The sequence below is a fragment of the Schistocerca serialis genome, chromosome 6, assembly GCF_023864345.2.
Source record: "Schistocerca serialis cubense isolate TAMUIC-IGC-003099 chromosome 6, iqSchSeri2.2, whole genome shotgun sequence".
Taxonomy (NCBI): domain Eukaryota; kingdom Metazoa; phylum Arthropoda; class Insecta; order Orthoptera; family Acrididae; genus Schistocerca; species Schistocerca serialis.
In genome coordinates this window covers 530,592,152-530,618,342 of record NC_064643.1, presented here as the reverse complement: position 1 = coordinate 530,618,342, position 26,191 = coordinate 530,592,152, and the positions used below count along the sequence as shown (strand labels likewise).

Genomic DNA, 26,191 nt, shown 5'->3' with positions numbered 1-26,191 from the left:
CACCTCAGGTCACACTTCCCGAGAAACAGACGGAGGGACCAATCGGCATGGTCAGAAGGTATCAGCTCAGGCAATCACCCCTCCCCGGGCCTGGCCTTTACCAGGGGGTACGCGCGTGCCTTACATGTCTACCCAGGGCGGGGACTTACGCGTTACCCCGTCACCGGCTACGCGTGCGAACGCGTGGGTCGGCCTTCAGGCACGCACAGGGAGGAAGGAAGAAGAGGAAAAAGAAGAGAGAGAGGGAGAAAGAGGACAGACTGTCTCAAACGCCGAGGCGGAGACCAGAGAAGGCAAGGAGAAGAAGGCAATGAGAAAGCAAGGGGAAGAAGGCAATGAGAAGGCAAGGAGAAGAAGGCAATGAGAAGGCAAGGAGAAGAAGGCAATGAGAAGGCAAGGAGAAAAAGGCAATGAGAAGGCAAGGAGAAAAAGGCAATGAGAAAAAGGCAATGAGAAGGCAAGGAGAAAAAGGCAATGAGAAGGCAAGGAGAAAAAGGCAATGAGAAGGCAAGGAGAAAAAGGCAATGAGAAGGCAAGGGAAAGAGTAAGGAAGACAGTGAGGTGGAGAAGAGCAAAGAAAGGAACCAACAAAAGGAAGGAAGAAACTAGAAGTGAAAAAACCAAAAGGACCACGATGAGAGGTCGTGGAACCGTCCGTCTCCGGACGCAGGCGCGAACTACCCCCGTGAGGGGGATGGACTCCTTTTAGTCGCCTCTTACGACAGGCAGGAATACCGCGGGCCTATTCTAATCCCCGGACCCGCAGGGGGGTACATTGCCGTGACCACTACTGCCACCAATCATGTCCATAGCTATGTTCCTGCCACGTCTTTCTGCAATACTGCAGAAAGAACACCCAGTTTCTTGTAACCCTATTACATGACCTCTTTTAGTGAGGTCCTGATAATAGCATATTTGTTGCCTTAAAGGCATGATTGACTAAAATCAACTTACCATGTCTAATCTCAAAGGTCACTAATGTTCAAAGTTGTTAAGGCATGTATTGAAAGCAAACCTGAATTGCATGCTCATAGTGGTGCTACTAGAAACCATCTAATGTGACTGGGTAAAATTTGTATATACTTAATTTTTCAGATGTAGAAACACATATACCAACTTTTGTTTATTTCACACAACTACTCCATGGTGTTGCGAAATTTCTTTTTCTGACCTTGTACATAAGCCTATCTTCACAATGGGTCTTGCCACTGTAGTCTTGTGATCACAATTATAGTCACAATTCTTTCGTTTGTTAGAAATTTCATTCTGGATTAATTTTCCGTCTTGTTTCATCTAAATGTCATTGTGTTCTGAAGCTGATTAAAAGCTGATAACATTTTACCTGATGTTCCAATATGTGAGCAGCAACCACTTCTTAGTATATCATCACAGCCTCCCACAGCCAAATAAAATGTTGATCTGGATTCAAAATCAACTAATGTTTTTTGAAGTACAACATTTTCGCTTTTGAATATTACCTCTACTTAAAAAGCAGCATTAATGTTTGTACATGGTATTCATACATGTATGAGAACTTTCAGCAAACCTGTTCAAATACAACAAGAATTTGTAAGATGACACAATTTCACACAATTTCCCTTTTCAAAAACTGGCAAATTTTTAAAAGAGCAATAGATTGTTCTAATGGATAGGTCATGGTTTCTCGTATATCCCTCGCACTAGTGTTGCGCAAAACAATTTCCTACACTTCTTTGTGCAACACTGATACTGTATCAAGCACTTCAGCATTCCCAGGAAATTTCTAGCCAGTTCAAATGAGAGTATTATTTTCCCAGACCTTCCTTCTCAATTCAACATAAATCTTCAAGTGACCTGAACAGCCAAAGCTTCATATGTGCGTGTAAGGCAACCCCTATATACTCTTACAGTAAAAATGTTTACCTCAGTAGCAATAGTTTAATCTGTGAATATAAGATGACCCTGTATTTTTAGAATGATGAATATGGAAAAAAATCTTCTCATAATCGGGAAAATAAGGCATAGACATTAAGGAAATTTCCGCGCTGCCCTTACCAAAAATTTAAAAACCAAAGTCTTGAAGTTATTTTGGTCTTTTCATTGTTTTAGAACATGATATTTCTCTCCTTCTCAAACTTGTTAACAGCACATGGAGAATATCACAATTCTTCAACACAATACTTAATAAGGTTTGCAGATTCACTTCAATTACTGAAGAGTGATTTGTACTTCTTTTTATACATATCATTATAATCACTAGCACTGAGTTCTTTAAAGAAGCACCCTGATACATAGATATTTACTTAAGCTCAATATTTTAAGATTGAAGTAACAAAAACCAAAGTGCTTACAATACGCAATCTACATAAGATTAGTCAAAAATGAAATAATGAAAACAAAAAAAAATCTCAAACACACTCTCTTGTAAATTTAATTATGGCAAACAAAGCGTAACACTATGAACATAACTAAAGCCAATGGTAACAAAAGAGGAAGAAACCATATGAAAACAATGATTAAAAAATAAATTACAATAAAAGTGAAAAAAGAAGTGGGGAAACGTTTACAAGAACATAGAGAACGGTAGAAACTGGAGATACATGGAAATAAACTATAAAGTACAGTAGTTCAGAGTTTCATCATATTTGATGTCACATGTTGATATAAGATGTGGTGGTGGTGGTGGTGGTGGTGGTGGTGGTGGTGTTGGTGGTAGTAACATACAGGAGCTAGTATCTACTTTAGAAATGAGTTCCTGTTTGTGATGCTATGAGCTACTGGTGCTGGGCAGTGAACTCTAATCAGTAGCATACATTAAGGTCTTTGCTATTGTACGCACCTCAAACTCACAATTATATGCCAATGATTTCACATTTAGATTCAGTCCACTGCAGAAACTGCAATAAAGTGTGGTGGTGGTGGTGATGGTTTGGTTTGTGGGGCACTCAACTGCGCAGTTATCAGCGCCCATACAAATTCCCAACCTTTGCTCAGCCCAATGTCGCCACTTTGATGAATGATGATGAAATGATGAGGACAACATGAATACCCAGTCATCTCGAGGCAGGTAAAAATCCCTGACCCTGCCAGGAATCGAACCCCGGACCTGTGCTCGGGAAGCAAGACCACAGGCTGCGGACTGCAATAAAGTGTCACACCACATCAAATTTGCACTGCAATGCGGTTATGTACTACAATTTCTTCAGTGCTTAAATTGGGATTTACTAAAGTAATCCACATATGTATACAAAGGATATCAATATTAACCAACAATTACCGTTTCTACACCACTCAATACTCTGAAATGTTATCAGAATTTATATAACTGAACTCTTCAGCTGCTTCTTTGAAACAGGAAGGCATAGATTATGAGAACTAGTAAAGTTCCTCAAGATTGTTTGCAATGCAGTAGAGCAAGCAGCGATCAAATATCTCTGAGCAAGCACATCTGCTAGTGAAGACTTCAGGATTTGATGTGTACTGTCACAGCCAGATCATAGCATTTTGTAAACAACATGGTAGTCAGTCTGACACATGCTCCACACAACAACAAAATTTGATTGGTTACTAATCTCGTCATGTAAAAACTGGATTATTAAGATGATGTATATTCTGAAGTAGCTGTCCCTTCACTGTTAAGCTAACATAAAAAGTTAAACACTATATGCACTGAAATTGACAACATCAATTTTCTCACAGGTGAGTCTCCTTCAATGAAGCAGGTCTCCCTATTGACAGACTAAGCGGTGGTCTTGGCAATAGGGCACAAGTGGGGATGAGTGGTGTAGCCTGAATATTGTATAGGACACTATAGTTGAGTCGGCATAAACTGATCCCTGAAAGTTGCAGCGGGATGGGTGCGACAGCTTCGCCGGCATATCTCTACCAATAATGTAATGCGAACTTGTAAACGTCTCAATGGTAATGCCCCAGAGTTACCATAGCTCTGTAGATGGCTACAGTCATCAGCACTTTCCAGCTAAAACTGGCAACAGTGCTGCGAGCTGTTAGGAATCATCTTACATTGTTCACCTAAGGTAATGATTTTCAGATATTCATAATGGCAGAAATGTGTAATAATAAAATCGAAACCAAGAGAATATTCTATCGTACAAGGGGAACAGTGGAATATACTGAGACAGTTAATAAGGGCAAGAATTGTCTAACATAGCACAGGATATCTGTTTGTGAACTTTTTACTGTGAGAAGGCTACTCTTACATTATTAGTTGCAATTTCCAAACACTTATTGGACCTTAATGACAACATTTTATTTTAGAACTTCAGCATATTTTCTTAAACAGAACTAAATTTGATCTTCTCTTGATATATAGCATGGATATATTGCAAATTCTTGCTAAAGTATATGTGCAGCCTATTAAAAAACACACATTATCCTTCACAACCTTTATTTCAATTCTTTTGTCAACCTACCCAGCTGATTCGCAACACCTCAAGTCCATTCGTGTAACACAAAAGTTACTTCTGAATGACACTTATTATAATATAGGATGATTAAGATTTTCACTAACCAGTTTGTCCATCAGACCTAACAGTTAACAACATGCCGAAAAATGTTGTATATCCTACCAAAATATTCAGCTACTTTCGCCCTCATGAGCTATTTATAACCAGGACCTAACTGAAAAATCCCAGCAAAGATTGGTTCTCGCTCATCACAATTGGTGCATAATTTGTAAGTTTCCTTTACCTCTAGTTCTCTAATAAGATCCTACCCTTATTTCTGAATGGGACAACCTACCTCTCAAAGAAAAAGCCTGCAGTAAGAGGAGTGACACTACACTGCCAGTTAATCTGCAATCACTTTCAGATTACAATACTGACAAGAACATAAAGCTGTCTTATAGTTTAGTTTATACTAACAATACAAAATGCCCTGTTTTGCTGTTGCAGCACAGTTCATTCCACAACAGCAGCAAAACACTTCAACAGACAAGTAATCTGTATTTAGTAAATGGTTATGCCAGTTCATGGTTTACTGTTTAGTAGCAAATCGCCTATCTTATGGCTTCCGGGGTAACAAAAATCAGATTTCCAATATTTCGCATAATTATTGACAGAATTTGAAAATTTAAAGTGCTGTCATTATCCATTCATTACGAAGAATAGTCATATGTCAAAGGCTTAACACAATTAAGACAAGAATTACAGGTAGAGACAGTGTACAGGTCTTAAGATAGCATAACCCACTGCATGCAAATACCCAAATCATACTCATCCAGTGTTTATTAAAAATGAGAGCACTGACTGACTTCAACAAACTTTACACAGAATTTCAAACCTTCGCAGAAATATTTCTTGCTAAAGTCCCCCACAAAATTATGAAAGGAAAGAAGTTTATCACTTACTACAGCTAAGGCAAATATTTTAATTTACTACTACTTTACTACTAACTATTCACAACACATTTTATAGACAGTGTCAACTATCACTGTATGACACGTAGTTCACAGGATACTACGTCAAACACCGAGATGCGTGAAAAACTAGCTTTTATTTGAAACGGAATGAACATTACCTAGATATTCTCCACCCAGTGTTTGATAATGAAAGCACTGAAGAGACTATACCAAACTAATCAGCAACCAGTTGCATAAAAGAATTTTTTTAACCGGTTTAGGGCATTTAGTGCCATTCTCCAGAAGATCCAGTCACAAATTTCAGCCCCATGACACACTTCACACTTTGTTTTTGTTGGCAACAATGAAGCGTGAAGTGCATCAAGGAGCTGGAAATCGTGACAGGATCTTCTGAAGAATGGTACCAAGTGCCCATTACAAAATTAAATTTCTTTTTTGAAACTGGTTGCTGATTATTTCGATATATACTAACACAGTTGCTGAGATACTACACTCACAGACTTCTAACAAACTTAAACATTATATATTTAAAAACAAAGATGATGTGACTTACCACAAGAAAGTGCTGGCAGGTCGATAGAAACAGACAGACACATACACGCACACAAAATTCAAGCTTTCGCAACAAACTGTTGCCTCATCAGGAAAGAGGGAAGGAGAGGGAAAGATGAAAGGAAGTGGGTGTTAAGGGAGAGGGTAAGGAGTCATTCCAATCCCGTGAGTGGAAAGACTTACCTTAGCGGGAAAAAAGGACGGGCACACACACACACACGTATCCATCCACACATATACAGACACAAGCAGACATATTTAAAGACAAAGAGTTTGGGCTGAGATGTCAGTCTAGGCGGAAGTGCAGAGACAAAGATGATGTTGAATGACAGGTGAGGTATGAGTGGCAGCAACTTGAAATTAGCGGAGATTGAGGCCTGGTGGGTAACGGGAAGAGAGGATATATTGAAGAGCAAGTTCCCATCTCCGGAGTTCGGATAGGTTGGTGTTGGTGGGAAGTACCCAGATAACCCGGACGGTGTAACACTGTGCCAAGATGTGCTGGCCGTGCACCAAGGCATGTTTAGCCACAGGGTGATCCTCATTACCAACAAACACTGTCTGCCTGTGTCCATTCATGCGAATGGACAGTTTGTTGCTGGTCATTCCCACATAGAACGCATCACAGTGTAGGCAGGTCAGTTGGTAAATCAAATGGGTGCTTTCACATGTGGCTCTGCCTTTTGATTGTGTACACCTTCCGGGCTTCAGGACTGGAGTAGGTGGTGGTGGGAGGGTGCATGGGACAGGTTTTACACCGGGGGGGCAGTTACAAGGATAGGAGCCAGAGGGTAGGGAAGGTGGTTTGGGGATATCATAGGGATGAACTAACAGGTTACGAAGGTTAGGTGGACGGCGGAAAGACACTCTTGGAGGAGTGGGGAGGATTTCATGAAGGATGGATCTCATTTCAGGGCAGGATTTGAGGAAGTCGTATCCCTGCTGGAGAGGCACATTCAGAGTCTGGTCCAGTCCCGGAAAGTATCCTGTCACAAGTGGGGCACTTTTGTGGTTCTTCTGTGGGGGATTCTGGGTTTGAGGGGATGAGGAAGTGGCTCTGGTTATTTGCTTCTGTACCAGGTCGTGAGGGTAGTTGCGGGATGCGAAAGCTGTTGTTAGGTTGTTGGTGTAATGGTTCAGGGATTCCGGACTGGAGCAGATTCGTTTGCCACGAAGACCTAGGCTGTAGGGAAGGGACCGTTTGATGTGGAATGGGTGGCAGCTGTCATAATGGAGGTACTGTTGCTTGTTGGTGGGTTTGTTGTGGACGGACGTGTGAAGCTGGCCATTGGACAGGTGGAGGTCAACGTCAAGGAAAGTGGCATGGGATTTGGAGTAGGACCAGGTGAATCTGATGGAACCAAAGGAGTTGAGGTTGGAGAGGAAATTCTGGAGTTCTTCTTCACTGTGAGTCCAGATCATGAAGATGTCATCAATAAATCTGTACCAAACTTTGGGTTGGCAGGCCTGGGTAACCAAGAAGGCTTCCTCTAAGCGACCTATGAATAGGTTGGCATACGAGGGGGCCATCCTGGTACCCATGGCTGTTCCCTTTAGTTGTTGGTAGGTCTGGCCTTCAAAAGTGAAGAAGTTGTGGGTCAGGATGAAGCTGGCTAAGGTGATGAGGAAAGAGGTTTTAGGTAGGGTGGCAGGTGATCGGCGTGAAAGGAAATGCTCCATCGCAGCGAGGCCCTGGACGTGCGGAATATTTGTGTATAAGGAAGTGGCATCAATGGTTACAAGGATGGTTTCCGGGGGTAACACATTGGGTAAGGATTCCAGGCATTCGAGAAAGTGGTTGGTGCCTTTGATGAAGGATGGGAGACTGCATGTAATGGGTTGAAGGTGTTGATCTACGTAGGCAGAGATACGTTCTGTGGGGGCTTGGTAACCAGCTACAATGGGGCGGCCGGGATGATTGGGTTTGTGGATTTTAGGAAGAAGGTAGAAGGTAGGGGTGCGGGGTGTCGGTGGGGTCAGGAGGTTGATGGAGTCAGGTGAAAGGTTTTGCAGGGGCCTAAGGTTCTGAGGATTCCTTGAAGCTTCGCCTGGACATCGGGAATGGGGTTACCTTGGCAAACTTTGTATATGGTGTTGTCTGAAAGCTGACGCAGTCCCTCAGCCACATACTCCCGACAATCAAGTACCACAGTCGTGGAACCCTTGTCCGCCGGAAGAATGACGATGGATCGGTCAGCCTTCAGATCACGGATAGCCTGGGCTTCAGCAGTGGTGATGTTGGGAGTAGGATTAAGGTTTTTTAAGAAGGATTGAGATGCAAGGCTGGAAGTCAGAAATTCCTGGAAGTTTGGAGAGGGTGATTTTGAGGAAGAGGAGGTGGGTCCCGCTGCGACGGAGGACGGAACTGTTCCAGCCATGGTTCAATTTGGATGGTGTCTTGGGGAGTTTGATCATTAGGAGTAGGATTAGGATATTTTTCTTCGTGGCAAAGTGATATTTCCAGCAGAGAGTACAAGTGTAGGACAGTAAATCTTTGACGAGGGCTGTTTGGTTGAATCTGGGAGTGGGGCTGAAGGTGAGGCCTTTGGATAGGACAGAGGTTTCGGATTGGGAGAGAGGTTTGGAGGAAAGGTTAACTACTGAATTGGGGTGTTGTGGTTCCAGATTGTGTTGATTGGAATTTTGAGGTTTTGGACGGAGTGGAGCTGGAAGTGGGAGATTGAGTAGATGGGAGAGAGTGGGTTTGTGTGCAATGAGAGGAGGTTGACGTTTGCTGGAAAGGTTGTGAAGGGTGAGTGAGTTGCCTTTCCGGAGGTGGGAAACCAGGAGATTGGATAGTTTTTTGAGGTGGAGGGTGGCATGCTGTTCTAATTTACGGCTGGCCTGTAGGAGGATGCTCTGAACAGCCGGTGTGGATGTGGGAGAGGAAAGATTAAGGACTTTTATTAAGGATAGGAGTTGGCGGGTGTGTTCATTGGCTGAGTTGATGTGTAGGTGAAGGATTCTTCCCGTTAGCCACCAGGCCTCAATCTCCGCTAATTTCAAGTTGCCGCCACTCATACCTCACCTGTCATTCAACATCATCTTTGCCTCTGCACTTCCGCCTAGACTGACATCTCAGCCCAAACTCTTTGTCTTTAAATATGTCTACTTGTGTCTGTATATGTGTGGATGGATATGTGTGTGTGTGCGCGCGCTAGTGTATACCCGTCCTTTTTTCCCCCTGAGTTAAGTCTTTCGCTCCCGGGATTGGAATGACTCCTTACCCTCTCCCTTAACACCCACTTCCTTTCGTCTTTCCCTCTCCTTCCCTCTTTCCTAATGAGGCAACAGTTTGTTGCGAAAGCTTGAATTTTGTGTGCATGTATGTGTCTGTTTGTGTTTCTATCGACCTGCCAGCGCTTTCTTATGGTAAGTCACATCATCTTTGTTTTTAAATATATTTTTCCCGCGTGGAATGTTTCCCTCTATTATATTGAAACTTAAACATTATTTCAACATTTTCTAAACTCTTTGTCACTTACATGCTTAACACCAAATATTCGAACACATTAACACATTTGTAAGTCAGAAGTTCAAAGCTGTTTTATACACAGAAGTTTGATTCTTCAAAGCATTGGGTGTTTACTGGCAGAAAGCATGTGCAGTTTGGAAGGCAAAAAGAAATGTAGGAATGCAGAGAAAGAAAGGACAGGCACAATGTAATGTGAGGGAGAATATTAATAAAGGAAAAAGCTCTGGGTTGTAGGGTGGAAGAGAAGCCACTACGCAAAATCAAACAAAGAAAAATCCAGGTTGGAATAATAACAATATGACTGTTCAATAAAATCCTATCGGTCTGCAAGTTGCTCCACTTCGAATAAAGTGCTCGAGCTTTCAATGACTTCCTCCAGGAGACATTTTAACCCTTCTAAAACTGACCATGCCTACTGTTGGTGTGATTGTGAAGTGGAAATGTGAAGGAACAACCTTGCCTAATCTGAGACCAGGTAGACCTCATGCATAGATGGACAGAAAACGAAGTGTTGAGGAGGGTGGTTGTAAGAAGGCACATGAAATCAGCTTCAGTAATCACCCCTGAGTTGCAAAATGCTACCAGCAATCCAGTACCTGAACATGATGACCATGCATTGGGATTAAAAAAATAATGGGGTATAACTGTCTAGCAGTTGCTCCTTGTAAGCAACATATTTCTGTAGTCAACATTAAGCAAAGCCTGAGATGGGGTGAAAAGCAATACCATTGGACAGTGGTTGACTGGATACATTGGTGTGATTAATCATGTTATACACTGTGGCAGTCCAATGGAAGGGTTTGAGTTTGGCAAATGGTTGTAGAACTTAACTTTTGATCGTGTTTAGAGACAACAGGAGTGAGAAGATGGTCATGTTATGGTATGGGTGATTTTTTATGATTAGGGTGTGGTCCCCTTACTGTGCTTACGAAACAGTAAATGCTGAATGATATGATCATGTTTTACAGCATTGTGTACTGTCTACATCAGAACAGTTCAGTGACGATGATTGTATTAGCAGGACAATACACCCTGCCATGAAGCATCATCTGTGAGGCAATGGTTTGTGGACAATAACATTCCTGAAATTGACTGGCCTTGTCAGTGTCCCATTTGGAACTCAATGAAACAGTTGACAGTTCCAGACCATAGCAGCCAAGACCATTACCTTCTTGGATTTTGGCTCTTGAGGAAAAATGTGCAGCCATTCCTCCACAGATGTTCAGACACTTCACTGGATGTGTCCCCAGCAGAGTTCAAGCTGTCATGAATACAAATGGTGTACACCTCCTGTATCAACATCAGCTAATACGTGTCCATCCACATAATACTGATCACATAGTGAGTGTATATATTAAGCCTCTGCACACTTTGTGGAATTAAGAGTGTTGTGTAATTCAGTCACAATTTAGTATTCCCTAAGATTTTCACTTTCTGTAATAGTTTAGCTTTAAGTGTTGTCACAGTTTATACCAATAGTGCGCCATCCCTCAAGCAACTGTCTGATTTTAGTGCACTTGTTGTACATTCAAACTATTACATACATTTTAAAAAACTTCCCTCATTTCTCTTAATGATCTGACACACTTTGACGCACAATGTGTGTCCTGTTCATAATGGCTTAGTGTTTGAGCAGAAGCTCTCTGTACACTACCTATAGCCATTTGTTGAGTGGGTGTTCTTGCTTGCTGACAGCATACCCAACTCACTGGAAATGGGTGTTTGTGTACTGACTTTTCCATGGTGTTTCCAAAAATAGCAAGGGATAGGAAAGTCCACTCAGAGAGCAACCCATTTGCCTGGGTGTTAGACAATGAGGTGCAGCGGGTTCCCACTAACAATTATTTCACGTCATCAGGTGTCCGTCCCACCAGCAAGTAGCACAACTTGAGGTTGAAGGACTTCTTTTTTAACATAGAAGCTCGTACCACCCTCCTGACCCAGGCATTTAAGACAAGACCCCAGTCCCTTGGCCACACAATATTCCTATGTCACATCACAGAGCAGTAGCTTTACATGCACGGAGCTTATGATTACACAGTGTCTGCAGAAGAAACCTGGATTGTCAATCTCACACCCTGCCAATGAAACCTGAGATGTCAAATATAGACAACAGAGACAAATTTATTTACAATAAATAGTAGTACATTTAGTTAACACTGAGTCCATAGCCTTAATATCTTCTTCAACGTTCGAAAGAATGCCATGCCCACACTATTATTGACCATCTTAGTGTGGACTGCCAAACCCTCACTAAGATGTGCATGTAACATTACAGACATGGCACTCAAAGTGTTAATAATCATTAACATTATTAATCACTTAAGGTATTGCAGCAATATTTACAAGCATTATTGCAAAGCAAGGATGTCTTGGAAAAGTTAAAAGTGAACACTAAATTAGTTAATACTACAAAGAATGTTAAAAGGGTTCATTACCTGCCATGCTACTCACCTACAGGCCCTGAGCCTGCTATGGGAGTAGGTGAAGATGAAACCATATTCAGACGACCTTGTTCCTTGACAATAGGGTCTGGAAGAAAAAGTCAACACACAATATATTACCAAACAACTGATTTTGGTCATTAGTATATAACACATTACTGTTTCATATAAAGGTAAATCTGTTATTAATTTGAAGGTTGGCTTGCTTTAGCAAGCAACTATTGTTGGAGGTGGTATGGACTTGCCTTCCTCCAACTTCTGGACTGACTAACTAACTAAGCCAGTTATAAGGAATGATAGTGGTGGTGGCGGTGAGCAGTAAGAAAGAGGAGTGATACGGAGGTGGAGTGTTACAATTCGGGAGGAAAAATCAGAGAGAAATGACAAGAAATGGTGACAGTAAGTGTCATTGACAGAAGATAGAGACCAGCAGAGGTTTAAGGAAATTGTAAAGACTGAACTACTACACACAAGAGCTGGACCTGTGTATTGAAGACAATGTTATGGGATGCAGCACATTAGTGGCTGGGTGTAGGAGCTTGCTGCCACACAGAATGCTGCACATTAATTGCAGCACAGCAGCTTGCCTGCCTCTACATGTGGCTAAAACTGTAGATTGGTTAGGGAATTTCTAATTGGACTGCAGTAGGTGGTGGGTGGAATTATGGGGAAGGCTATACAGACGGTAATCCAGAGGAATAAATTAGGTGGATTCTTGTTTTTCTTTGGATCAGGGGTGTGTGTACACCCACTACATCAGAGCAAAAGAGGAGTAGAAAATAACTCATACAAATGTTGAGAAAAAGCAGCCCATTAAAAGGTAAAACATATCAACTCAAATTACATATACAGTTCACACACAACTCAACTTTGTGCAATTGGAGAAAACAGTTGTTTAATTTGATATCCCTACTTCAAAGCCGAGGAAAAGCAAGGTTTCAGTTGTGTAGCCATGGCTAATGTGTGTGGACACAGTTACATTGCTGTGGCATTATTAAAAGCATATGTGTGGGTACACAAGTGTCTTGCTTGATTGGGAGAAACTTGCTTTAGTTTCAGGCAGTATCAAAGAGAAGCCACAGAAGAGAGAAGGAAACATGAGAGAAAACAGTGACCTCCACCACCACTAAAGCAATTCAGCATTAATCAACCAAATCCACTTGCAAAACAGCAGCTGAACCGCAAGAGCCACAATCAACAATGCATCAAGAAACACTTGCAAATGAAAGTTTTGAAACCAATGTTTGTTCAAGAGAGTTATTTTCTGATGGATGTGTGATGTACCATAGTTAACACAGGAGGAACACGGTTTTCGGCTCTAAGGACAATCACCATTATGTTAGAAAAAACGTATTTTATGTTATGGTATGAGGGGCACTGTTGTCATAATGCCTGTTTCAGATCAGTTTTATAACTTTTTAAGAGCATATGAATGGAAATTCTTATTTGGAGGTCTTTTGAACGTGATGTTTATACAGACAAGGAAATCATGGCTCCAGCATACTTTGCTACTCAGATGCAGGAGTTCCTTGATGAACAATTTTAAGGCCAATGGATTGTGCACAGTTCAACAACTCCAGCTCCATTTAAATGACCACTGTGAAGCCCAGATCTCTCAACTGGCAGACAATTCATTATGAGGAATAATCAAAGTTCATATCTGAACATAGATACAAGACTTACAAAGAGCTGCACAAAATTGTTACAGTGTTTTAAGTCTTTTGACGCATAACCAACTTAAGACGATCTGCAATATGTCAAAAAGATACGCAGATCTCTGCATTAGGCACAATGGTGCCCACACAGATCCACTAGATACATAGGTATTATACGTACATACTCCAATATAAAATATATTGTTTTGATCTAGAATGAGAACCTCTATAGTGTGTTTAAAACTAGTTGCAGCTTTTTATGTTTGGTTGACCGGAGAGGATGTAATGCCGTCACCCAGGTAACAACAATGGCGAGCCGGTTTTCCCCACCATGCTGCCAGCAGTTTGGTTGGTAAAGTGCCCCTGTTGCCACCCCGCGGATAAACAGCACCACGTGGTGTCATGTTTTAGATGCTTCTGTTTTCGTCAGCTCTTTGTGAAGTCTTGTTTTTTGTCGTACAAGTATTCCGCAATGGTCAGGTGTTGTGAACAAGTGTTTCTGTATTGGCGTTGCGTTGATAACAACAGCGCAGCATGTCTGAACATGAGATTCACTATTAGAGGCTGCAAAGATAATGAGCTGTGGAAGGGGAATTCCAATCCATGGCCAAGGTCATCAATGTGTGTGCTGTGCTCCGCTCTGTGCACAGTTATTTTGAACTCTAGTGCAATGGCAGTCCAATTTTTGAGGTTACAAGAGCGGTGGACAGAATAGCTGCTGCACTTAACATTCACTAATCTACAGTGCTGAGAACTGGCAAGGAGAAGGAAAGAAAGGAAGACACGAATGAAGAAGCAACACCGAGTCATTAGAAACTCTAGGCAAGGAAAGACATTATGATAGACGAGTAACGAGATGGATGCATTCCAGCTGGATGCAATTAGCAGACTTGTGTACACTAGTTGTCAGTGCAAGGAATATCCTACTTTAAACAAACTTCTTTTCAGCCTCAAAGAAGCAGAGCTGGTTCAACGGGAGTAGGTCATCACTTCAAAATTGTTTACACGAGCTTGGCTTCCAGCATGAAAAGTTTCCGTCTTGGACATTTATCATTGACAGAAGAGACATCGCGTCACACATTGACAAAGGCATGGACAGATCTCTCAGCACGAGGAACAATGAAAGCACCACTGGGCAAGGGTGACAGGACAATTGTCGTCCACACTGGATCTGCTCGTCGCTTCATTTCAACTGTTTGTTGTTCTCTTCCAGGAAGCAAGGTGACTACCGCGAGGAAATGAATGTCAAAGTTTCCAAGGAGTGGTTTGCTGATGTTCTGCTGCTGAATATTCCTCCAAATACAACATTAGTAATGGACCATCCACCATACCACTCTGTTGTGATAGACAAAGCTCAGAAAATGCAGTGGAGGAAAGCAGATATTTTGATCTGGGTGCAAATAGATGTTCCCTCGAGTAACTTGAACCTGGCATGAATAAGGCCAAGTTAATGGAACATATAGCGCTTTACAAGTAAAAAACTCCACATTATCAGGTCGATGAATTGGCTACCAATAAAGGGCATAATGTAATCAGGCTTCCTACCTACCACACTCATTTAAAACCGATTGAGAACATATGGACCCACGTGAAAGGTACTGTGGCAGAAAATAACAAGTAGTTTACACTCAGTGAGGTTGAAACACTGACAAAATAAGCCATTGCAAGTGTTACCCCAGAAGACTGGTCTCGAGTTGTCAGTCATACGAAAGAGGTAGTTTAGGGGACCTGGATTTGTGGAGGAGTGCTGGAAAAGCAGATTGAAGAGATAGTAATTTCAGTTGGCATTTGTACCAGTTAAGAGGACAGTGATTGTTCTTCCCTTGGGATCGCTCCACTTACACCATAACTGTGAGCATGTATAAAGTATCACGATTTAAATGGTCTTTTCACTACCGTCATTTCTTTACCGTAAAAGAATGTTTGTCTGGAGTCCGCTAATATTCGCTACCTAAGGTAGGAGTGACTTTAGTGCTGCCCGTTGATGTGCTCAGCACATGCTTCCCTCTCCTTGTCCTGTGCGGAACTGTCAAAAGTCGCAACTTATTTTAAACACACTATAGGACACAATGTACAAGGGATATGTGGTTAAATTAACAAACAAGTAGTATTTATTTTCAATAATTCGTTAAAAAACTGGAAAATATCAGAAACTTACTAGGCAATTGACTGTCAACAGAAATAGAGTACACATTACGGGAAAGTTAAGAAATGCACTCTTTCAAAATGTGGCATACAAGATAGCCTTAAACAACATTTCTAAAGATACTGAAAACTTACACACGCATAACCTCACCATAGCTCATGTTAGCCAACTCGCCTGTGGATCTTCCCTGTTGGCACAGTGGCACAAGTCACAAAAGTTAAAAAACCTTTTAACTTAAAGGACCACCACCACCACAGTGTCATTTGCAGTAACACAACATATTCCACTAGTCTTCTTGACTTGCTGATGTTCACATTACTGCATAATTAACAATATTTTAAAGTTATTTTGATTTCAGAATAATGACAGATCTTTGGTTTTGTTATTGAATAATACTAAAATGAAGTGGAAATGAAAATTATTGGAGCCTTCAGAGACTTAAGAGACTTAATATTTTTGACCTGAAACAAAATCACATAAACATAATAATGTTCTCATTGGCACAGTCACTGAATTACTTGCTTCTGTGCAACAGCACAAAAATTGGTTATAAAATTAGGTATATGGAATTTGTATTCATGGCACCTATGACCACAAAGAAACCTGAGAAACAGAACAAGAAGCAGAACCTGTCAACTTCTTTCAGATGAACAGTCAACATATTGTAAATAGCAAACAGAATTTCACTTAAAAACAAACTATGCTCTTATGAATATAAAAGCAAATCTCTCATCAACCTGAAAGTTGGTTTGAACACTACAGTGCTTTACTAAGGAATGGTGCTGTCACAGGTGATCTGCAACTGCCTTCTTTTAACCTTTGAAGTGACCAGTTATAGGAAGCACCTACCATTAACACTGATTCTGAGACAATGCAATTTGCTATTTTCACATTAACAAACACTGCCAGAGGCGAAACAAGTGGGAATGACAAAGATACTATGACTTACCAGGTACTGAACTCTAGACCTTTGGGCCCACAGTGTGGCAGTTTAACACCAAGCCAAATACAGTAAATACGCTACAACTAGTAACCAAGCCCGCTCCCCAGCCAGATGACTTGTCTAGCATAGCGGTAATTTTGTTTACATGCCAGTGCTTGGAGTTATGATTAAATTTCTGAGAACAACATTAGGTAAGTGAATATTGCAACTGTAATATAGGTTACCGCAGAGCACCTAACAACGCGAGTCAGGCATCAAAGGTGTTGCATTGCCACAGGTGATGTGTTAGCTCATAGCTACCATCATTGCCACGAGATGTCACTCCAAATGTCAAATATGGAACAGATTACATTCATGCTCCACAAAAACTTCCCCCACAAAAACTTCCCCCACAAAAACTTCCCCCACAAAAACTTCCCCCACAAAAACTTCCCCCACAAAAACATGGGAGACTAATTTATAATGTGTTTAAAAGAGGAATATTTGCACAGATGTATAGATTCTGGTAGTAACAATAGCGTGTGGCTCAATGGCCTTGTGCCAGTCTTTCATTTTGACACAACTTCAATGACTATTATGTCACTAACCAACTATCCAACTGGGGAAATGGGACCTATGCTCAAAGTGCAACGGAAATCACATCTTGTTTCTGGTGAATCTCCAGAGCACTGTGAGATGAATGCAAGGTTAAAAAGCAGAGTTAAAATATCAATGAACAACTCAGGACTCAATCCACAACCTTTCGGTTTCCAGGAATGCAATTTCTGCAGCAGCTGTGCCGCTATGGGGCAATGGCATCATTTTCCCATTTTCACAGCACAAGGGGGGGGGGGGGGGGCTCATTCAGCATAACTCAGTCAATTTTCATGAAATATTTATAAATTACATAGAAATATTTATAAATTACATACACAATACAAATGGTCCTCATGAATCAGTCAACACCAGATCAAAATCTTTACAGTAGTTCCTGATATTAGTCCAAACACACAAATAGTAATTGCAGCATGTGACTTAAATTTATATATTTAAAGATAAATAGACAGGCAATACAGACTGTCTTCAGATTACACATCTCTCAACATTACTTGTTAACAATGCTTGCAATCCAATAGCACCACACACTGGTGGTTTCTCTCATCGTAGGTGGGAATAATTAGTCAGGAGGCTATGTCCAGTCTGGAGTAATGTGAGGACTGTTGTTTTTCCGTCAGCAAGGATGTAGGTCATGCCAATAGTAGATATTACCAAACACAGCTTATCAATTCACACTTTCAACCACATATCCTGTCAAAAAACAGACCTGTGTCAACAGTGTCATTTCACATAGGAAGACTTCACACTGCAACATTGGGTAGTGTGCAACAATGACTGCTGTAACTGCCAGCCCATTCCTCTGATTTCACACACACATTGGACCTAGTACAGTATCACATCCTTCCCTAGACCTCTGAAGCATAGGAGACTGTCCACGAAGGATCAGACTGAATTTTCTACAAGTACATGCTCTGGCTGACTTGCAGTGCACCAAGAGAAACTACGCAGAGAGAAATTACATACTACGTCTCATTCGCTTCATTTGATCACGCTTTACAGACGAATTAAGCTAATCCTCCTCCTTAGACTTATCAGTGTAAACTGGTGTGCATTTGCTTTGTCACTTGTGAGAAATTTCCCCCATTGGGCAACCAACCAGGTGGCACACAAATTATCCAAGAGTCAGACAAGAGCCTTAGCCTAATGCATCATGAGTGGCTACTGAATGAACAGTTGCGGGCTAACCAGTGCAAAGGCATGGTGGATAGCAACCATAACCTTCATCCATTTTGGTCTTGTTGAACTATACACCTGGACATTATAATCCAGGTAAATCAGCAAGAGAGCCAAGCTAAACTCGAGCACATGTGCTGTCTACTTCCCAGCATTTGCAAATCCAGCAAATCAAGAAGTTGAGTGACTTGCAGGACCTTGGATTTATGTTGCTAAAAGCTCTTTGATGTGCAGAATAGTGTACCTCACTATACATGCAGGCAGATTACATAAGCATCCAGAATGGTGGAATTTTATGCATAGTCACCTCTGCAAGGAACTTGCAAGTCTGAATATGCTCTCTGTGCCTCCACTCTCTTACACGTTAATTGGAACTGAACTTGCAGTGGCAGTATTTGAAGAGAAGCAAACTACAATAAACTCCTCCACAAATAAGGAGCACCACACTGGCTTCCTTCTTGTAGAGGTTACACTACACAATAGTGCAACGAAGATGGGAATACTTAGATAATTTTAATGAGGAATGTCATTCTCTAGTTCAAATGTGTCTTGACAGGATGGCTCAAAATTGTCTAAAACACTAGTATACAGGAAGGATTATATAAAATAAACAACACTTCCCTACAAGCTCCATTTACACACACTGTACAAGGCGAAGAAGGATTCTTTAAAGTTGTCTCTCTGAGGTGCTACAAAATGGCTTATTACGCTTCATCCTGACTGTGCCATGTCATAAGCCACAGAGTGTGTTGGATCCACCTTTTAAAGTTATTTGTCATTGGATCAGAAGTCACAATTGCCCCTCTTGGCAATGGTTGAGATGAAAGGCAGGTTCTCGGGTGAGATGGTGAAAGGAAGGGTTTTGCCCAACAATGACTTATCACTTTGTTGAAATGTTCCTCTGTTATTCAGTCTTTGCATGGTTCATTGGTCAGGAGAAAGACATCTCACAGTACATTACATTGTGGACTTCATGAAAGGGTACATGGTGTTCACAATTTCATATCATAATTTCAGCTTGGTCTCTAATTTCATAGCATTTGGCACTCATTATGAAAAGATGTTACAAGGTTCTTAGAAGTTGAGTCAGCACAGGCCTGCACAGCAACATATAATATACAGGGATTGGACAAAAACATGGAAATACTGCAAGAAATGCAAGCTTGAACATAAAATGCAGAAGCTAGACAAGCCAGCAGGTTGTGGTGTTAGACCACAAACGGCACCTGAACAATGTCCTGTGTAGTTGTGAGTGCATGATGTCAGAGCCAAGTGAATTCAAATAAGAGATCTAATATCAAAAAGCTGAAGTGTGTGGTGTTTCAAGATTACATTGCATAAAGGGAAAGCAGAAAAATATCTATTAAGACACAATGTGGATGGAAGAGAGTGAGTGATCATGGCAAATGGTCACTGAAAAGGATTGTGATGAAAAATACAAGGACGACAGCAACAAAAGTCACTGCCTAACTGAATTTGCACTCGCCAACACTGTCAGCATCAAAACACAAAGGTAGCTTCATACATTGGAAACTGCCAGGGCGAGCTGGCATTCCAAAACCAAGTGCAAGTGATGCAAATGGTAGGAACAGGAAAATGTGGTACTGAAACCATAACATGGACTATGGACCAGTGGAAGAGAGCCATTTGGTCATATAAGTCTTGATGCACGCTGTTTCCAACTTATGGACAATCTTACTTCTCAAGATTGGAACATGGCAGGGATTCAGTGATGATTTCAGCAGGCGTTTTGTAGTATTTCATGGTCCTCATGGTTACTTTGCAAGACTGCATTGCTCTTAACAATTATGTGACAATTTTGGCTGATCAGGCCTATACCATGGTAAAATGTTTGTTCCCCAATGGTGATGCAGTGTTCCGAGGATAGGGACCTATTCACACAGTTCACATTATCCAGGATGGGTGTTGTGTGCACGAGGACGAATTGTCACATCTCCCCTGGCCACCAGTCACTAGATCTCAATATTACCGAGTCTTTGTGGTCTACTTTGCAGAGTTGGCATGTTATTGCTATCCACCTCTATCATCATTACCTGAACATGCCACCATTTTGCAGGAAGAAAGCTATGAAATTCCCTCCAAGAATCATACAGTACTTTTTTATCTTTTCTGAGACGGCTGCAAGCTATTTTGGATAGAGACGGTTTACCTACACCACATTATGGCACACAAGTGAATTGTGATTTTGGTGTTTCCATATTTTTGTTGATCCCCTGTAAAGTGGAACCCTTTACCCGACCAATGAAAAATAGATCCTCATTACAGCCATTAGATTTCGGTGTGTACACATCAGTAGCCTGACGTTTGCAGTTTGATCATCCATACAGGGAGATACCCTAATAACTGGTACAATGGGACATACCCTCTTTCCATGCACAGTATAGATGTAGATACATTCATTCCTGCCTGTCAGAAGGTTAAGAAATAACCAGTTGGCTATACAGCATCCAATCAGCCTTTCGAAATAACTATTTTGGTGGCTTGCTTTCTATTAGTTGAATCCTTAATCTGCTATTTGTATCCAAACAGTGGACCACTTGGCCATACAATGTTTTGTCCTCTCTCCACCGAGTCTTTCCTTTTATGAAGACCACAGCCACTTATTGAAGGGGTCTTGGTGCCTGATACAAGTCGCAGATACCAACTGGCTTTATCTGGGCTACAACTCAGTTCCTCTACATGAATCCTGAATCTGTTTATGTTCCACTGCTGTATGCAAGCAATTTATCAAAAAGGATTCAGAGCATTTTGCTGCTAAGAATGCAAGCAGTCAGGAGTTAGGGGCTTAAAGAAGCGAATCTGTGTAGTTAACTGTTCCTGCACCTTTGTTTCTTGGAATTCTATGGCAACATTCCGAAAACAAGATCAGGCAACTTCAGACATCCTTCTCGTTTCTAGGTGTTTGTTGATTTGTTTTAATCCAGTGGCAGTGGTAAAGAGGTTGGACTACTTAATACACTACTGACCTTTTTTAAGTTTCACTGCACACTGCTTTATGGTGTTGCCTGAGCTTTTCACAGCTGACACAGTGGTCACTGGGGCAGAAGCAATGATCTCAATGTGTTTGCCATTCACTACTGAAGTACTTTTATACTGTGGACATGAGGAATGGAGGTAAGCTGCTGTAATGAACAAAGTACTGCCTTCACTTCATTAAAAGCACAGTCTTTAATTAAATTGCCTGTACCTTCTTTACTCCCAGGAATACAAGAAGTTACAGCACCATGTTGCATGTGACAGACTGGTACACCTGTCCACAAGAGACCTACTTCATGAGCTTCCAATCCCTTATAATAAGCTGTCCACAAGACAACTACTTCATGAACTGTCAATCCCTTACATACATGTGCCCTGTGACCACACCACTGGTACTTAACGGGGTAGGTGTACAGGGCAAACAAGAACTCTGACAAACTTTCAGAGGCTCGTCACAGAGTTACAGTAACACAGTTATTATATATCTGGTTTGTCGCTGCAATCACCCTTGTTTCTGTTGAAATACCTTCACTTCGTGAATAATCCTATAATATGCAAAACCAAATAAAGCATGTGACACACAACACAAAGTAATGCACACAAAACAAGAACACTTATCACAATGTGTTCATCATAACAACCTATAGAATTGCTTGCCAGCAAACAAATACAGAGTGCCATCAATCAAAATCTAACCAAGGTGGATTGAATGTGCTGACTGAGCTGTCAAATCTCTCTCTCTCTCTCTCTCTCTCTCTCTCTCTCTCTCACACACACACACACACACACACACACACACACACACAAAATAAAACGCAAGAAAGATAAGAGAATTGACTCTACATTACAATACCCTCATAATATTTATGAGTGCTGTACAGTATAGAACAGCACATTTTGTACTTAATTTGGTATCTAACATATCACTGCAAATATAATAATGGTAATTAACTAAATGCATGACCTATAAATTGTGTGTTCCACCGAATAAAATATGGTGTAGTAAACTTTGCAATTGTTTAATAGCAATGGAACATCCACTCCCCTTTAGTGTTCTATAATTAATGAAAATAAGCTTCTGTTGCAACTCAAAAGAAGAATATGGGCACCCAAATAAAAATTAACCTACAATAAGGTGGTTTATGACATAATAGAATATGTGAAGTTCATCTGCATAAAGGCAATTTAAGATGAAACTACCTGGAAGATTAAAACAGTGCAACAGACCGAGATTCTAACTCAGAATCTTTACCTTTCACAGATAAAGTGTTCTACCAACCGAGCTATTCATGCACGACCCAGCCACATGACTTTACTTCCGCCAGTACCTCATCTCCTATCTTCCAAAGTCCCCCTGTGAAGATTCCAGATGAGGTACTGACAGAAGTAAAGCTGAGAGGACAGGTCGTGTGTCGTGCTTGGGCAGCTCAGTCAGTAGAGTACTTGGCCGCAAAAGACAAAGGTCCCAAGTTCGAATTTCAGTTCACAGTTTTAATCTGCCAGGAAGTTTCGTATCTGTGCACATGCTGCTGCAGAGCGAGAAACTCATTCTGGCAGTGGAAGATGTCATGCCAAATAATACAAATTTAATTATAGAAAGAAAGTGTAGAGGACAAACCAAAACATTACTTTCAGTGTAAATTTGTAATGAGCAAAAGACTAGAGCAAATACTGTCAGAAATAAACCAAAATAAATTTTAAAATAAGGCAATTACAAAATATTCGTGCAACACGCAAATTGCAAAGTTAACAGTTATAGTGCACTGAAAATTATTTGAGACTTTTGATAGTTGGGTACTGAGTGAATGGAGGGAAGTGTAGTTGCCAGGGTGTGCTGAGTGTGCGAGTTGGCAACGACAACGACATGTCTACTTGGCGCAGAAGCTATCAGGCTTGCTTATCTATGTGAACTGCAAGGCACACAATCCGACTGATCTGCAGTCTTTTTTAAAAAAACTGATTCTCACACAGCTTATAGTTTAATTCGCCAGCTTCATTATGAGCTTATTATTTCATTAATGGTCATAGTTATCATGATATTTCGAGATTATGCAAGCTATGCAAGGACGTCTTAAAGTTTGCAGCGAAAAATATGGATCGTTATGAATTTGCCTGTGTTACATCAATTTGCTGTATACGAAATGTAGATGACATAATGCAATGTTCTTTAAACTTTGAAGAACATAACTATCCGTTTCCAATCTCGAGGAAACAATGCATCTAAAGTGCTCCATAACAATTATTCATAAATATTTTGTACCTCAAATTGTTTGAGAGATTACAGACAGACTTGGCAAAAGGCAAAACTTTCATATCCACTGCAATATTCAAGAACTACAGAACTTTTCAATTAAATTATGTAATTTTTAAGGGTCATCGAAACAAGAATTGCTGTGGAGTTTGCAACAATGTAAGTAAAGAAGCTTAACATCTATTTTTACTCTAAGAATGAACTTTTTCAACAATTCTTGTCCTCATTTGCTAGTTTAACAACAATACTTCATGATTCCGTCACAATTTCAATTATTAGAATGTCAGTGATATTAACATTTGTAAACTCTGCTGTGTTTTGGCAAACTAAGCAGATTTTTAACATGGCAATAAAAGAAGTTATGTATTACTCAACACTCTTCACAGTCCTTTATGAATTCCTGTCTTCTCAGCTTCCATCTTGGTATGGTTAACAGCTCATAGCCAGTCCTGTGGTGTAACATTTGAAATGGCTTCTTCCAAATGTTACACCACATTTGGAAGAAGCCATTTCAAAATCACTGAGCGTAAACTACTACTTGTCTTTTTGCCACACTACTTTTCACCTGGGCCCATATATTCCCAACCGGAGCATCAGCCAGTTCACCAAGTAGTATGGAGTTTTGGGCTAGTATAGCACTACAAGTTTCTTTAACTCTGCCTCATACACACTAGGCTCAACTTTGTCCAATGGAACATTTCTTTGCACCCAGAGCAAAATATCTGCTTTTCTCTATTGCACTGTTGGAGCTTTACCCCCCCCCCCCCCCATCACAACAGAGTGGTATGGTGCACTGTCATCTGGAAGAGTATTTTGCAGTAGAACATTTTCTTCACAGCTAGGGAACATGTCCTTGGACAACCACTTTCCCTGTACCTCATTTGTTCAGACATGCTACTCTATTACTAGTAATCCCAACACAAAACACTTGTTCACGATACCTGATGACTGCAGAACACTTCAACATCAAAAAGTACCATTTCACAACAAAATCCAACCGACACAGATACGTCTACTGCACAAAACCACAAGGTATTATTTATCCACAGCACGGCAACAAGGGCACTTTACCAACCAAATAACTGGCGGCACAGTACGAAAAACCAACCCACTGTTGGTGTTACCTGGACAACAGCATCAAAGCCCCTCCAGAGAGCCAAAGGTCAAAAATTGTAGCCAATTTCACACACACTTCAGTCTCCAATTACAAGGAAAATTTTGTATTACGTACTGAATGACACAAATAACTGAAAGCCACCTTACTCTTTAACACTGATAAAAAAAAATGAAGTGATCTATATAGATAAGAGGGGAGGGGATTGGGGGGGGGGGGGGGGGGAGGAGGGAGGGAGCGAGGGAGGAGGAGGAGGAGAAGATGATTCAAGATTATAACTTACAGAAATAAGGATGCTCCATAGCTTCTCGTGCTGTTAGCCGTTCATAATGATCATATCGTAGCAGTTTGTCTAAGAAGTCCAAAGCTTCTGGAGACACCAAATGCTGGTTTTCACTGTGCACAAATCTTTCCCATCTCTTCCGAGAATGCCTGTCAGGAAAGTCAGTTAAGAGTTACTATCAAATAAAATCTACACTTTCACATTCTATGAAGAATAAACCATTCACATACCTGCCTAAGATATCGTGAAACCTAGGATCCAGTTCTATGTGATATTTTTCTAAATACTCAGACAGTTCTTCAGTTCCAAGAACTTTAGCAATTCGTACAAGCTGATCATAATTATCATGACCATGAAAAAAAGGTTCCTTTCTGAATATCATACTTGCTAGCATGCAGCCCAAAGACCACATATCCAATGAATAGTCATACATCTACAATGAAAAATCACTTGTGAATACACGCCCACACATACACATTATACAAAAACTGACATTTATGTAATCTATGCAGAATATACCTGATAATCTACTAGTAACTCCGGGCCTTTGAAGTATCGTGAAGCCACCCTGACATTGTACTCTTGTCCTGGATGATAAAATTCTGCCAGTCCCCAGTCAATCAAGCGTAGTTTACGATTTTCGTGATCAATCATAACATTATGAGGCTTTACGTCGCGGTGCATGATGCCCATACTGTGGCAGTAATCCAGAGCCTAAAATGAAATTGTGCAGTTGTAAAGATAAGCACAGTAGAGTATATAATACAAAACTGCAGTCACACAAATTTTAAAATCCCCAGGGCAGTAGTTATAACTCCGCAATCTAAGACTTAATTACATGATTATAAATATGATTAAGAAACAAATATGTTTACATTACTTTCCACAAACTAAAATTTTATAGCAAGTTTACAATATCTCTTATTGAGCTAAACTACCACTCGTCTTTCAGAAAGCCATATGTAATGAAAGAAAGTGGGTGACGGTCAGAGAGGAACAGAGAAGAGGCAGAATTAATGATATATTTAACCAAACTTCACAGAATTTTAAAAATCAATTTTAACTTTAAGCCCACTGCCCATACATACCACCACTCATCCAGTGCCTGCACCCTGCCACCGCTTGTTGAGTAGTTTTTTTATCTGTCCAATTCACATTATTAATAATTAATTATTTCTGTTAAATAAGTACATAGATTCATT

General features: G+C 40.8%; 1 protein-coding gene across 4 annotated transcripts in view; it reads right to left on the bottom strand.

Moving 5' to 3' along the window:
• LOC126483741 (casein kinase II subunit alpha) overlaps positions 1-26,191 on the bottom strand; it is a 75,839-nt gene that overhangs the window by 33,538 nt on the left and 16,110 nt on the right. For 3 of the 4 annotated variants that reach the window (XM_050106875.1, XM_050106874.1, XM_050106876.1), the window contains exons 5-8: positions 25,509-25,703; positions 25,220-25,422; positions 24,990-25,138; positions 11,841-11,918 (exon numbers count right to left, since the gene is read on the bottom strand). In XM_050106875.1, the coding sequence (XP_049962832.1) occupies positions 11,841-11,918; positions 24,990-25,138; positions 25,220-25,422; positions 25,509-25,703 (625 nt within the window). Of the gene's footprint in view, positions 1-11,824; positions 11,919-24,989; positions 25,139-25,219; positions 25,423-25,508; positions 25,704-26,191 lie in introns of all 4 variants that reach the window. The other variant, XM_050106877.1, reaches the window with a different exon arrangement.